This window comes from Hyaena hyaena, unplaced genomic scaffold (assembly GCF_003009895.1).
Source record: "Hyaena hyaena isolate Hyena2069 unplaced genomic scaffold, ASM300989v1 scaffold_287, whole genome shotgun sequence".
Classification (NCBI taxonomy): domain Eukaryota; kingdom Metazoa; phylum Chordata; class Mammalia; order Carnivora; family Hyaenidae; genus Hyaena; species Hyaena hyaena.
This window is the reverse complement of record NW_024080919.1, coordinates 1,345,646-1,358,659: the sequence shown is the minus strand read 5'-3', so window position 1 is coordinate 1,358,659 and position 13,014 is coordinate 1,345,646. Positions and strand designations below refer to the sequence as shown.

The 13,014-nt window shown below is 48.8% G+C and overlaps 1 protein-coding gene across 1 annotated transcript; it reads left to right on the top strand.

Annotated features, from left to right (window-relative positions):
• The first annotated feature begins 6,011 nt into the window (after positions 1 to 6,011).
• RRS1 (ribosome biogenesis regulator 1 homolog) lies at positions 6,012 to 8,404 on the top strand. Its single transcript, XM_039246948.1, has one exon. The coding sequence runs from the start codon at positions 6,103 to 6,105 to the stop codon at positions 7,174 to 7,176; it is 1,074 nt and encodes a 357-aa protein (XP_039102879.1). The 5' UTR covers positions 6,012 to 6,102; the 3' UTR covers positions 7,177 to 8,404.
• The last annotated feature ends 4,610 nt before the right edge of the window (positions 8,405 to 13,014 follow it).

Genomic DNA, 13,014 nt, shown 5'->3' with positions numbered 1-13,014 from the left:
TAGGTGCTGATAAGATTTTGGGAAATGCAGTTTTCTTAGCAAACTGCATTTGCCAATTTTTGAAAAACAGAAACCATCGTGTATTTTACAGACAGCACATCAACTCAAGTCCATTCTAAAATGCTACCATCATTTTTACTATCCCAAAACCCAAAGTTCCTTCTAGGCAAATGTACAATGCTCAGTACTTGTTCTAACTACACAAAATCTGAATGCTATGTCTTCTATGTTCATTTGTAAAACAAAACAATGAATTTTTATATAGGTTTATAACTAAAACTGAAGCACATGAATATGCAGATTTTTGTCTATGATTAAGAAATTTTCAAAATTAAATTTTCCCTTTAAGTACTTCCAAATTAAAATTATAAATCAGTAAAAATGAACCATGTGGAAATAATGTAAGCATTTCAAGGGCCCTTTTCTGCTTTTATCAAATTACTGGCACATTGAACTTCCTAGACAAAAATAATCAAAATAACTATGTTCACAGCAGGATTAAAGATTGAATCATCCCTAACAATTTCCGCTACCAAAAAGGGACAATTGAGAAACATTTAGAAAGTAAATCTAAGTTAATGCACTAACCAAAAAATGCTTACAAAAATTCTTTACTGAACAAAGTTATGTTTTGAGGGAACATAAAGGTATTACTTTCATGCATTTAAACCTTCTTGCCCCTGACTGGGGAGAAAAAAATTTCCCTCTAGGTTCACTTTCATTATTGAAATATTTCTCAATACTTGCTACAAAACTATAAGTGTTGATTTTTCTGTCCTGTGCCTCATTTTTACCATTCTTGAGAAAGGTTCTTAAGGCTCTAGAAAGGTCGCTAGCTAAGACAGAAAAGCAGGAGTGGGGAAGAAATATTTAGAAAACAAGCATAAGGAACACGTATGATGTGTTGGAGTAAAGAGCTATTTGGGGCCAGATCACGACCATCCAAGACCAAGAATAATCATCACTTTGTTAGGGAGGGAAGGGAGTTCATGAGGAGGGCGATTTTGCCAGGCGGGCGGGAGACAAACCTTCTGGACTGACCCGAAGAGAGGATGAAGGCAAGCAGCCGTGAGGACGCGCGGAGCAGCTCCCTGGGTAGGGTCAGGGGCCTGGCGGGGAACAGGCAGCGGTCTAGCCGGGCGGCTTGAGAAGGATCCACAACGGGAGCGTGACAACGGTTTGCGCACGGGTTAAGGAAACGCACAAAGAGCAGAACCCCACGGCGGCGAGGGCCTGCGCGGCCAGGGGCGCAGCTCCGAGGGAGGGTGGCCCCGCGCAGAGGGCTGCCTGATGGGAGCCTTCCAGACGGAACCTTCCAGACGGAAGGGCCCCACCCGCGGCAATCGGCAGACAGCTAGGGGCAGAGCTGCCCGCGCCTGAAACTCTTCTTACCCCCCGACCCTGGGTCACGGGAAGTCAGCGGCGGGGAGCGGCGGTGCCGACGAGACGGGCGCCGTACGGAGGCAGACGGCACAGAACTTCCACACCGACTGCACTCGGAGCTGGGAAAAGGAAAGTCAAGGGTAAGATCAGGGCTTCAGGCTTGAGGAGCTAGACTAGAACGGTGGTTGCATCAGCTGACGTGGTTTTACTGACTGCTGTCTTCCCAACGTCCAGCACAGTACCCGGGCACGAAAGGCCTTCCGTCGCCTTTTACTGGGAGAAAAACATGTGGACGGATGGATGATGGAGGAAACAAATTTTCAGGAAGATGATGCGTAATGTAGTCTTAGACATACTGATTGAGTTTAGAGTATTGTGAAGGAGCCCACCCGGCAGCTGCGGATTTGACTCTGGAACTCAGAAAAGGAAAGGAATAGAGACGTAGCTCTAAGAACCATCTGCACAAAAGTGGCAGCCAACACGACGAGAGGGGGTGAAGTGGCACAGAGAGCAGGTAAAAAGAGAAGAGCGGAGTCGGGGATGTGTCTGCACTATGAGGCAAAAGAAGGAAGGGAAACCAGCAAAGGGAAAGACAAAGGGAAAAAACAACAAAAGATGGACAACCATTTGCTGTAGGCTTTCTTTTTCTTGACACTAAAAGGTCTCACCTAACTAGTGGAGACCACAACTTACCTACTTCCCTCATTAAGAATTTTTTAAGCCCTCTTACTAATTTAATTTTGCTCACCTTGAATCTAACAGCCAACATTAATCCTTGATTGAATTTAGAAAAGTCTATTTAATAGGTTTATTCACTCAAGCAATCATGTATCAAATACCTGTTACGGGTCCAGAGGTATCATTGGCGAAGTAAAAGTAAAAATCAGTCTCCCATGATAAGGAAATTAAAAGTAACTTGGACTGTAAAAAACCATTCAGCATATAAGCGAAATAAGCCAGTCAGAGAAAGACAAATATATGATTTCACTCATGTGGAACTTAAGAAACAAAACAGATGAACAAAGGGGAAGGGAAGCAAAACTGAGATAAAAACGGAGAAGGAGGCAAACCTCCTGAGAGCATCTGAGAGATGCTGGGGTGGTGTTGGGTGGGGGCATGGGCTCAGGGGGCGGTCGCTAGTGAGGAGGGCGCGTGCTGGGATGAGGGTGGTGCTGTACGTAAGTAATGAATCACTGTATTCCACTTCCCAAATCATTATTACACGATCTGTTAACTAACTTCGATTTAAATTTTTAAAAATTAGAATAAAAAAACCATTCAGCATAAAACAATTAGAGTTCAATTAAGAGCTGACACATAGGATTCAAACCAAACAGCATTTCATACAGTGAGAATTCATACCATTTAATACCTGTTGACATCTGCTTTTTTTCCCCCCCTAACTCAGAAGATTGACAGAAGAGCTAAAACCTACAAACATGTACTTCCCGTTAAAGCCCAATCATACCATATTGTAAACTTCTCTTAACGTGTTTTCTTCTCCACTGTTCCATACAGCCTCAGTAATCTCTGTATCTAGTGTCTGGAATATGGCTATCATTCAAATGTTTGTTGAATGAATGAATCAGAAGCTAAGCCAAGCCCAGAACAGCTTTATCACTGTCAGTAACACTCTCCCATGGCAAATCACATAACCTTTTAAGGGTTAAGGCAGTTAACTACTACGGCCTTTGACCTAGCCTTAACCCCACAATATGAGTGGTATTAAAGAGTTGGTGGTGGTGTTAAACAAAGGCAGAAAAACTCCTGAAAATCGTAAAATGCTTTTAGAAAAGAAGAGGGGCCCCTGGGTGGCTCAGTCAGTTAAGCATCTGACTCTTGATCTCAACTAGGTCTTGATCTCAGGGTCATGAGTTCAAGCCCCACACTGGGCTACACACTGGGCTTGAAGCCAACTTAAAAAAGAAGAAAAAAAAGATGAAGATAGTAGCACACTCTCTGATGAATAAAATGTGCTCACTAATGTTTGATGAGTAAATGAACAAAGGGAAGCTGAGGAAAGACAGTGAGCTCCAGAAACCAAACTCAGGCGGATGGGGCTGTGTCTAATGTCCTCTCTAGGTGAAACTCAACTGACTCTATTTCCTAAGGGCTATGACGTCTATGGGTTAATTTTCCAGCATAACCCCCTCTTCAATACTCCTAACTTAAAAAAAAAAACAAGGGCACCTGGATGGCTCAGTTGTTAGTGCATGTGACTCTTGATCTCAGGGTTTTAAGTTCGAGGCACATATATGGCAGTAGATATTACTTTTAAAAATATATATATTAAAATAAAATAAAATAAAATAAAATAAAATAAAATAAAATAAAATAAAATAAAATAAAATAAAAAAGGGGTACTTCGGTGGCTCAGTCGGTTAAGCATCCAACTGTGACTCGGGTCATGATCTCATTGTTTGTGGGTTCGAGCCCCGTGTCGGGCTCTGTGCTGACAGCTCAGAGCCTGGAGTCTGTTTCAGATTCTGTGTCTCTCTCTCTCTCTGACCCTCTCCTGCTCACATTCTGTCTCTCTCTCTCTCTCTCAAAAATAAACATTAAAAGATTACAAAAAAAAACAAAGCCTATAAACTGCATAATCAGCAGTATGCCTTCCAAACTTGATGTACATACTCATCACCCAGAGATCTCGTTAAAAAGAAGGTTCTGAATCATTACATCTCAGTTAAAGCCAGAGGCTGCGATTCTAACAACTTCCTGGTGATGCTATGCTGCTGGCCAACAGACCACACTTTTTGTGTATCAAGGGCTTGAAAGACATTGCAGAAAATATGTTATGTTATCTTAAAGTTAGAGTCAAGATCCCTCTTGCTCCCACATTTCCTGTTGTATAACCTCAGACTCATTTTAAACGCTGAGCCTTTCTTTGCCATCAGTGGAATTTGGTAATTAAACAACTGCTAACACTTACTGAGTGCTTCCTATGTACCGAGAATTGATGTTTCATACTTATCAATTTATGAATTTAACAGGACTTAGGTGAAACAACCTGTCCAGAGTAGGTACTGTAAATCTAGATCTGATTTTAGGAAGTTTGATTCAAGAACCTGGTGTACAATCTCTGTATTAAGACCGCCTCTTTAGTTTAACTCCTAGACTCATTACACAGATTAATAATTGGTATTCAGCTAACATTTCTTCCAAGCTGCCTTGGAAGCATATTAATTCATTTAACATTATAAAAGCCCTAAGAGGTGGGTGCTATTCACGCCCCATCTTACGAGTTTTTAAATAGGCCCAAATGTGCACGGCAAAGGAAACAACCCCCAAAACTAATAGGCAACCAACGGAATGGGAAAAGATAGTTGCAAATGACATATCAGATAAAGGGCTAGTATCCAGAATCTGTAAGGAACTCACCAAACTCCACACCCGAAAAACAAACAACCCAGTGAAGAAATGGGCAGAAGATATGAACAGACACTTCTCCAAAGAGGACACCCAGATGGCCAACAGACACATGAAACGATGCTCAGCATCCCTCCTCATCAGGGAAATACAAATCAAAACCACACTGAGATACCACCTCACGCCAGTCAGAGTGGCTAAAATGAGCAAATCAGAGAACTCTAGATGCTGGCGAGGATGTGGAGAAACGGGCACCCTCCTACACTGTTGGTGGGAATGTAAACTGGTACAGCCCCTCTGGAAAACAGTGTGGAGGTTCCTCAGGAAACTAACAATAGAACTCCCTTATGACCCAGCAATAGCACTGCTAGGAATTTACCCAAGGGATACAGAAATGCTGAGGCATAGGAGCACATGTACCCCAATGTTCATAGCAGCACTCTCCACAATAGCTAAAACATGGAAAGAGCCTAAGTGTCCATCAACAGATGAATGGATCAAGAAGATGTGGTTTATCTATACCATGGAATACTACATGGCAATGAGAAACAATGAAATCTGGCCATGTGTAGCAACATGGATGGACCTTGAGGGTGTTATGCTGAGCGAAATAAGTCAGGCAGAGAAGGACAAATATCATATGTTTGCACGTATAGGAGGATTAGGAGGAACTTGACGGAGGAACAAGGGGGAGAAGAAGGGCGGAAATGGTGGGGGAAAGGGAGAGAGGCAAACCATGAGAGACTCTTGAATGCTGACAAAAACTGAGGACTGATGGATGTGGGGGGGAGGGGGGATGGGCATGGACGAGGGCACTTGCGGGGATGAGCACTGAGTGTTATGTGGAAATTAATTTGACCATAAACTATTTGTAAAATAAATAAATAAATAAAAATAAATAAATAAATAAATAAATAGGCCCAAATGCCCGGAGATGCCGCAGCAGTCAGGCCCGGCCCGCGCTCCGGGCTCCCGGTCGGCGCTGCGCCCTGTGGGAAGGGTCTCTCGGCCCATCCTGAGGACTGATGAACACTGAAACCGTTATCAGTGGCTGCGGGACCCCCTCAAACGGTGACCCCCAAACCTGCACCGCCCCCTCGCGCCGTGGCACCCTGGGAGCCGCAGTCCGCGCGGGCCCGGCCACCCCATCTCCTCGCCAACACCGCCCTCTGCCGGCCGCTCTCGGCTCGCCAGGACCGGAAGCCGCTGCCGGGTGCTCCGGAAGCGAACCCTTCCCTTCCGGAGCGAGCGTCCCGGCGGCCGCACGCGGCCGCGTCGCCCGGGCTCCCGCCGGCGCTGGCGGAGCGGAGGTTGCGAGCGCGCGCCCGGAGCGGGGAGCCCCGCGGAGCCATGGAGGGCGGGAGCGTGGAGGCGCTGCTCGCGCGGGCCGAGCGGGCCGAGGCGGAGAAGCTGCAGCGCATCGCGGTGCACAAGGAGCTGGAGCTGGAGTTCGACCTGGGGAACCTGCTGGCCTCGGACCGGAACCCGCCGGCGCGGCTGCGGCGCGCGGGGCCGGCGCCCGAGGCCGAGCTGCAGGCCCTGGCGCGCGACAACACGCAGCTGCTGGTCAACCAGCTGTGGCAGCTGCCCACGGAGCGCGTGCAGGAGGCGCTGGTGGCGCGGCTGCCCGAGCCCCGCACCCGCCTGCCGCGCGAGAAGCCGGCGCCCCGGCCGCGGCCGCCGACGCGCTGGCAGCAGTTCGCGCGCCTCAAGGGCATCCGCCCCAGGAAGAAGCCCAGTCTGGTGTGGGACGAGGCGAGCGGCCAGTGGCGACGCCGCTGGGGCTACCGGCGCGCCCGCGACGACACCAAGGAATGGCTGATCGAGGTGCCCGGCGGCGCCGACCCCTTGGAGGACCAGTTCGCCAAGCGCGTCCAGGCCAAGAGGGAGCGGGTGGCCCGGAACGAGCTGAACCGGCTGCGCAACCTGGCGCGCGCGCACAAGGCGCAGCTGCCCAGCGCGGCCGGCCTGCGCCCCGCGGGCCACCAGGGCCGGGAGGAGCTGGCCCGCGCCGCGCACGTGGCCCGGCTCTCCACCGCCTCCGCCGGCCGCTTCCAGGCGCGCTTACCCAAGGAGAAGGCGCCCCGAGGCTCCGGCAGCAGGAGGAAGTTTCGGCCCCTCTTCGGGGACTTCGCAGCCGAGAAGAAGAGCCAGTTGGAGCTGCTGCGTGTGATGAACAGCGGAAAGCCGCGGCTGGACGTGACGAGAGCCACCAACAAGCAGATGAGGGAGGAGGACCAGGAGGCGGCGGCCCAGAGGAGGAAGGGGGCCCCGAAGGGTGCGGGCGGCCCGCGGAAGGGGGCCCCTCCCGGCCAGGGAGGGAAGAGGAAAGGGGGCTTGGGAGGCAAGGCGAATTCCGGGCCGCCTCGCCTGGGCGGCAAGAAGAGAGGAGGACCCCACCGAGGAGGAAAGAGAAGGAAGTAATTTCACCCCGACCCGCTTGTAGACAGAGAACTGTACTAAATGTTGCCTTCGGGGGGTGGGGGGTGGGGGGTGGGGGGGTCAAAGCGGCTTCTGCTGCCTTCATTGAGCCTGAGATTGAAGTAACAGGCTGCCCTCCCCCCGAGACATATGTAAATGTTGGACCTTCCAAATTAGTGTTTTTCCCACAACCGAGAATTTGGCCGTAGGTTAAAGGATGTGTTTAAGGACATAAGAATCAGGGAAAGGATTTGGTGGAAAGTGGGAATGAGTTCTATTTTTTAAAACACGTCTTTTTTCTTTTTAGCTTTGAATATGGTAAGAGGGAGAGTTGGTCATACTGCAGACTTATAATGTCTGCATTATTTTTATGACAAATGTACCAAAGCGGGGGGGGGAGGTGTCAGAAATTACATTTTCAAAACTGGACTTACAAGTAACTGTTATGAAAGTTATTTAATACAAAGTGTCTGTATCTAATGTTGCTTTTGATTTTTGGCTGTTGGTAGAAATCCTAAGTAAAACCAGGGGATACGTGGTTCAGATTCTTTTCATTTACTTTCTAAAAAACATAAAGCAGTTAATTTATGATGATTTCAGTGAGGCTTCTTAAGGAAACTCATAACTTCTTTTGGTATCAGGTATAATACTGAAAGTGTAGTAAAACTGATGTCTCTTTGAAAAAGTTATTTTTTTTATACTGTGAAAACATTGCTGTAAGTTACAAATTTGGGCTTCACTAAATAATAGTGATAATCCTCATTAATCCAGAAAATACTTAAATCCTCTTCAACATTTATGTCCCCAATTTTGTTTTAACTTCAGTGGGGTCTGTTTTGAGAAGAGCTAAAGAAACCAGATCTGTAACTCGAACACTGTTGTATTTGATTCATTTGTCAAGCTGACCTGAACGGGTTTGAGTAGGAGGTTAAATGTTGATAAGCTGTTAGGCGTCTCTCCCTAAGCTCAGTAACTTGTCTTTGTGAAAATAAGTATCTTCTTTAAAGGATTCATAACAAGTCTAGATTCCAGAAGGGCCTTTGTGCTGCTGTACAGCCCCATGAGCCACTCTTACTCTGTTCTGGTCTGATAATTGATAGGAAATTAAAGCTGGGAGTTCACATTTTGTCTTTTTTTTTTTTTCAGTATTGTCTCATTTTTATAAGTTGCCTTTAGAAATTGTTATGGAAAAAGAGATTCAAATTTCATAATACATTACTAAAAACACAGATGTCCACTTGTTACTGTCTTGGGTTACTTGGCCATCATCGATCAGCTCTCCCCCTGGGACCTGAAGCGCTGGGCCTGCTAAGCCATAGAGTACAGTGAAATCATGGAAAGTTTGTAACTACTGATGAAACCATTTAATGGTACCTTAACTTCATCAAAAGCTATTCATAGAGCAGTTAACACCTTTTAATTTCCAACCGTCTAGGATGCATTGTTACTGTTTTGTTTGGGGATTTTTCTGCCTTTTTGGGTTTTTTTAGACTTGATCTAGCAGTTGGACACAGCACTAGCCCTGATAACCCTTGGGGTTTTTGCAAGGTCCTTATTTACTAAAACAATTTAAACACAATGTCTTAATAATTTATTAGGAAAATAGGAAGGCAAAGTAACACTTTAAAGGAATCAGTAGCAAAAGAATGCCCTTGTTTCGCTCCCTTTCCCTATATCCACATGTGAAGTAAAGGGGTTTTTTTGGGTTTTTTATTATTATTATTTTTCTTTAGTGAAGTAAAGGGTTTTAAGTAGAGAGACTTAAGGAAGTACCCAACATCCTACAGAGAAGTTCCCTTTACCGCAGTTTCAGAGGTGGATGGTGAGACTGCAGCTGAGGCAGCGGAGATTTGACCCGTGGGAAAATGGCCCTGATCCAAAGAGGGCTGATGTGTGACCCGCACGCTCGGCCCAGTGGGCGGGGGCAGGAGGAGGGGCGCCGGGATTGGCTGGCGGAGGGGGCGGGGCGCAGGAGGGCGGCACCGGGACTGGCCGGCGGAGGGGGCGGGGCGCAGGAGGGCGGCACCGGGACTGGCCGGCGGAGGGGGCGGGGCGCAGGAGGAGGGGCTGACTGCCGAGAAGACCACCCCAGGCCATGGCCGCAGCCGCTCGTGCTCGGCAGCGAGCAGCGTGAGTGCGGGGGGTCGGGCGGCCGGGGGGTGCCCGCGTGCCCACGCCGTCCCTCTGGGTGCGGCCCCCTGGGCCCCACGTGGTCCTGCCCGGTTACTCCCAGGAGCCCGGGGGGGGGACGGCGTCGTCGCGGTGCGCCCGGCGCGGTGGGCAGGCCGTGCCCTGCTCGGCCTGCCGTTGAGGACACTGAGGCCCGGAGAGGTCGGTGCCCCCGCGTCGTGGCAGACACTGGAGGCCTGGCACAGTGGACACGTTCAGGTGTCCAACCTACACAGGCGTACTGGGGAGATGCTCTGCGCCGAAAACGACTCCGGGCGCTGGGGGCTCAAAGGTGAAAGACTCTGGAGCAGTTTAAAGTCTAACGGGCAACTGGATGAAGGAGCGGGGTTTGTGAAACGGCCTTTGGGGAAGTCTGGGGACAGAGAGTAGAATGGAAAGGGTTGCGCGGGGTCCCCAGGGGCTTCACTCCCTGGCATGCACCGGGCGTCAGGTATTAGAAGTGACGACGTGCCTGACCCCCTCCGGAAATGCCGGCCACCTGGTAAATGCGTGTGGGGCGTGCAAATGCACGCGGGAGCCTGGGAACACGTGACATTTCGAGCTAGTGGATAGAGGGAAGGGGAAGGGAGGGGCCAGGGACGAACGGCAAGCAACGTGGGAGGAGCAGCCCCTTTGGCAAGAGACGTAGTTCAGGAGCAAAAAGTAGTTAAAATCTGGACGTACCTTCATAGAAGGAGGTGAGGATGCAGAAGACAGATCCTGAATAAGAACACAGCCTTTACCAGGCACTTCCCTACATGCTTTACGTGTGCTATCAATAGGAGCTGTGATCCTTACAGCAACCCTATGCCAGACCGTATTATTATCCCCATGTTACATATTAAAAAAATAAAAGCATGGGGGCGCCTGGGTGGCTCAGTCGGTTGGGCGCCCGACTTCGGCTCAGGTCATGATCTCACGGTTTTTGGGTTCAAGTCCCGCGTCGGGCTCTGTGCTGACAGCTCGGAGCCTGGAGCCTGTTTCAGATTCTGTGTCTCCCTCTCTCTCTGACCCTCCCCTGCTCATGCTGTCTCTCTCTCTCTCAGAAATAAATAAAACATTTAAAAAGTTTTTTTAAATAAAAGCATGAAGAAAAAGAATTTGTCCAGTTTCACACAGCTAAATGGCACAGCCATCATTTGAGCCCAGATATTCTAGTTTCACAGGCCCTGTTCTCAGTACTCTGCTAAAGAGTTTGGACCGTGTCCTGTAGATACCGAAAGCTGTGGAAGCACTAGTTCTCACTGTGAAACACGAATACTTTGAGATGTCCCATGGGAAGAAAAAAATTCCGTGGCCAAATAATTGGGAAACTGTTCTTTGCTGCATAACGCTTTTGGAAAGTCAGGATAATTAGCACATGAAAGGCTCTGAGAAGTCCTACAGGGTATAAAGCAAAAAAAAAAAGTTGAGCTGTATTTACACTTTGTTCTAAATCTGTGTTATAAAACTCTTTTTATCAAGCAACACCATGTATATTCTTTGGAAGCAGTGTCATGTAGAACACATGCTTGGACAAAGCCGCATGGCATGACTAGAATTATGTTCGAGCTTTCTGGTGACAATGCACAGCAGAGAGGAAAGACTAGAAGTAACTGTCATGCTCCAGCTAGAAGGTGATAGCCTCAGGTACCAGGGGGAGGCAGCTGGTACAAGGGGTAGATAAGAAAAATATTGAGGAGTCAGTTCAAATCAGCAGGAGTTTGTATCTGATTAGTGAGATGGAAGGAGAAAGTGAAGTTTCTGGCTGGGGTACAGGTGAACATTAGGGCCATTGACCGGGATGGGAAGTAAGGAGGGTGAGCGTTAGGAGGGAGATGAGAACTTGCCTCAGGGACTTCAGACTGGACATCCCTCAGGAAGAAGGGATGAAGAAGCCCTCCAGCAGGCAATTGACTGTATTGTTACAGAGGCGAGGGGCGCGTAGGCGCTCACCCATGTGTACAGAGGACTGTTTAGATCATGGATGTGGAAGCAGAGGCCTTGGAAAACAGTAAACCTAGGCGGGTTGAGAATGAGGTCCTGGGGAGCCTCACCGTTCCGGCACGAGTACCAAAATGGGGCTTATTTTTTTTAATACAGTAAGCATTTACAATGTGGGAGATTTCAGATAAGAATTTAGGAAAATTGGGAAATGGCATCTTTGGGCCCACATTTCACCTGGGGAAAGTCTGCCAAGGCTGGGGTGAAGTGGTGGCCACCTCCTTTGAACCGGGCAAGCACTCCCGCTTCCTGAGAGACCCTGGCACGCAGCCCACCACTTCCCTGGCACGCCAGCTGCACAGCCAGCCCGCAGCTCTGGCCTCATCTACATTATCTGCCAGCCTCCTTAGGCACTTGGATTTGCAAATGATTTGCACTTTGAATGGAGGAAAAGGAGCCAGCGTTAGAGGATAGGAACGTAGCCAGACATATAGGAGAAAGCCCTGGAGAGGACTGCACATCCACCGCTGATCGGTGGTGTTCTCATCCCTGGGGTACAGTAGGAAACAAAACAGCCTAATATCCCTGGTGTTTAAGTGTGGAGGCGGGGCAGGTGGAGTGAACTATAAACTAGTGAAGTTTACAGTATATTACATGTAACTTACAGAGAAAGGAAGGGAGGATGGGTTGGACGAAGGGATGCGATTTCAGAGAAGATGGTCAGAGAAGACCTCACTGTATAGTTTCTTAGTGCTCCTGTAACAAATTACCATGAACTTGGTTGGTTAAAACAACACACATTTGTGCTCTTACAGTTCTTAAGTCCAGAATCAGTTTTACTGGGACAAAATCAAGGTGAAGAGGGCTACAGTCCCTTCCGCGGCTCCAGAGGAGAATCCATCATCTTGCTCCTTCCGGCTTCTGCAGCTGAACTTCTTGCAACCTTAGATCGTAGCTCCTTCCTCCATCTTCACGGCCAGCAGTGCAGCAACTTGCTTCAGTGGTCACACTGCCTTCATGTCAAATCTCCCTGTGCCTCCCTCTTAGGAGGACACTTCTGATTACATTTCGGGCCCACCCAGATAATCCAGGATAATCTTTCCATCTCCAAATCCTTAATATAATCACATCTGTGGAGTCCCTTTGGCATTATAAAGTTCACACATTCCAGGGATTAAGACATAAATATCTTCAGGGTCTCAGCCAACCACACTCACTGAGAACCTGTTACGGAAAGATCAGGGGACGGAAGGAGCCATGTGGCTCTCTGGGAAGGGACCTGGAGGTGGGGAATACCTGGCATGGTTTCAGAACATGGTGACTGGAGTGGAGTGAGGGGGAGGGGAGGTCAGAGTTGTTGGGGGCCAGATGGGGAAAGCCAAGAATGTGCCCAAGGTTTTTTGGCCTGGCCATTCGGAAGGATGAGGTTGCCATTAAACTCCGGTGGGGAAGAGGCAGGGGCGGAGTCTCAGGCAGGGAAAATGTGAAATGCCTAACAGACTTCCAGGTGGAGGTGTGCAGCAGGCAGCTGAATCTGGAGTTCCAGCAACATGTCCAAAGGAGACAGACGCGGAAACCGCCAGTATGGGAGGCAGCCGAGACCAGGAGACGAGGTGAGGTCACTCGGGGAGCGAGTGTGGAAAGACACGCGCATTCAGAGCTGACAGCGTGAAAAGAAACTGGGGCAGAAGCGGCCTGGGACCCAGGAGAAGAAAGCACTGCCTGGGAGAGGAGACCCCCAGGAAAGTG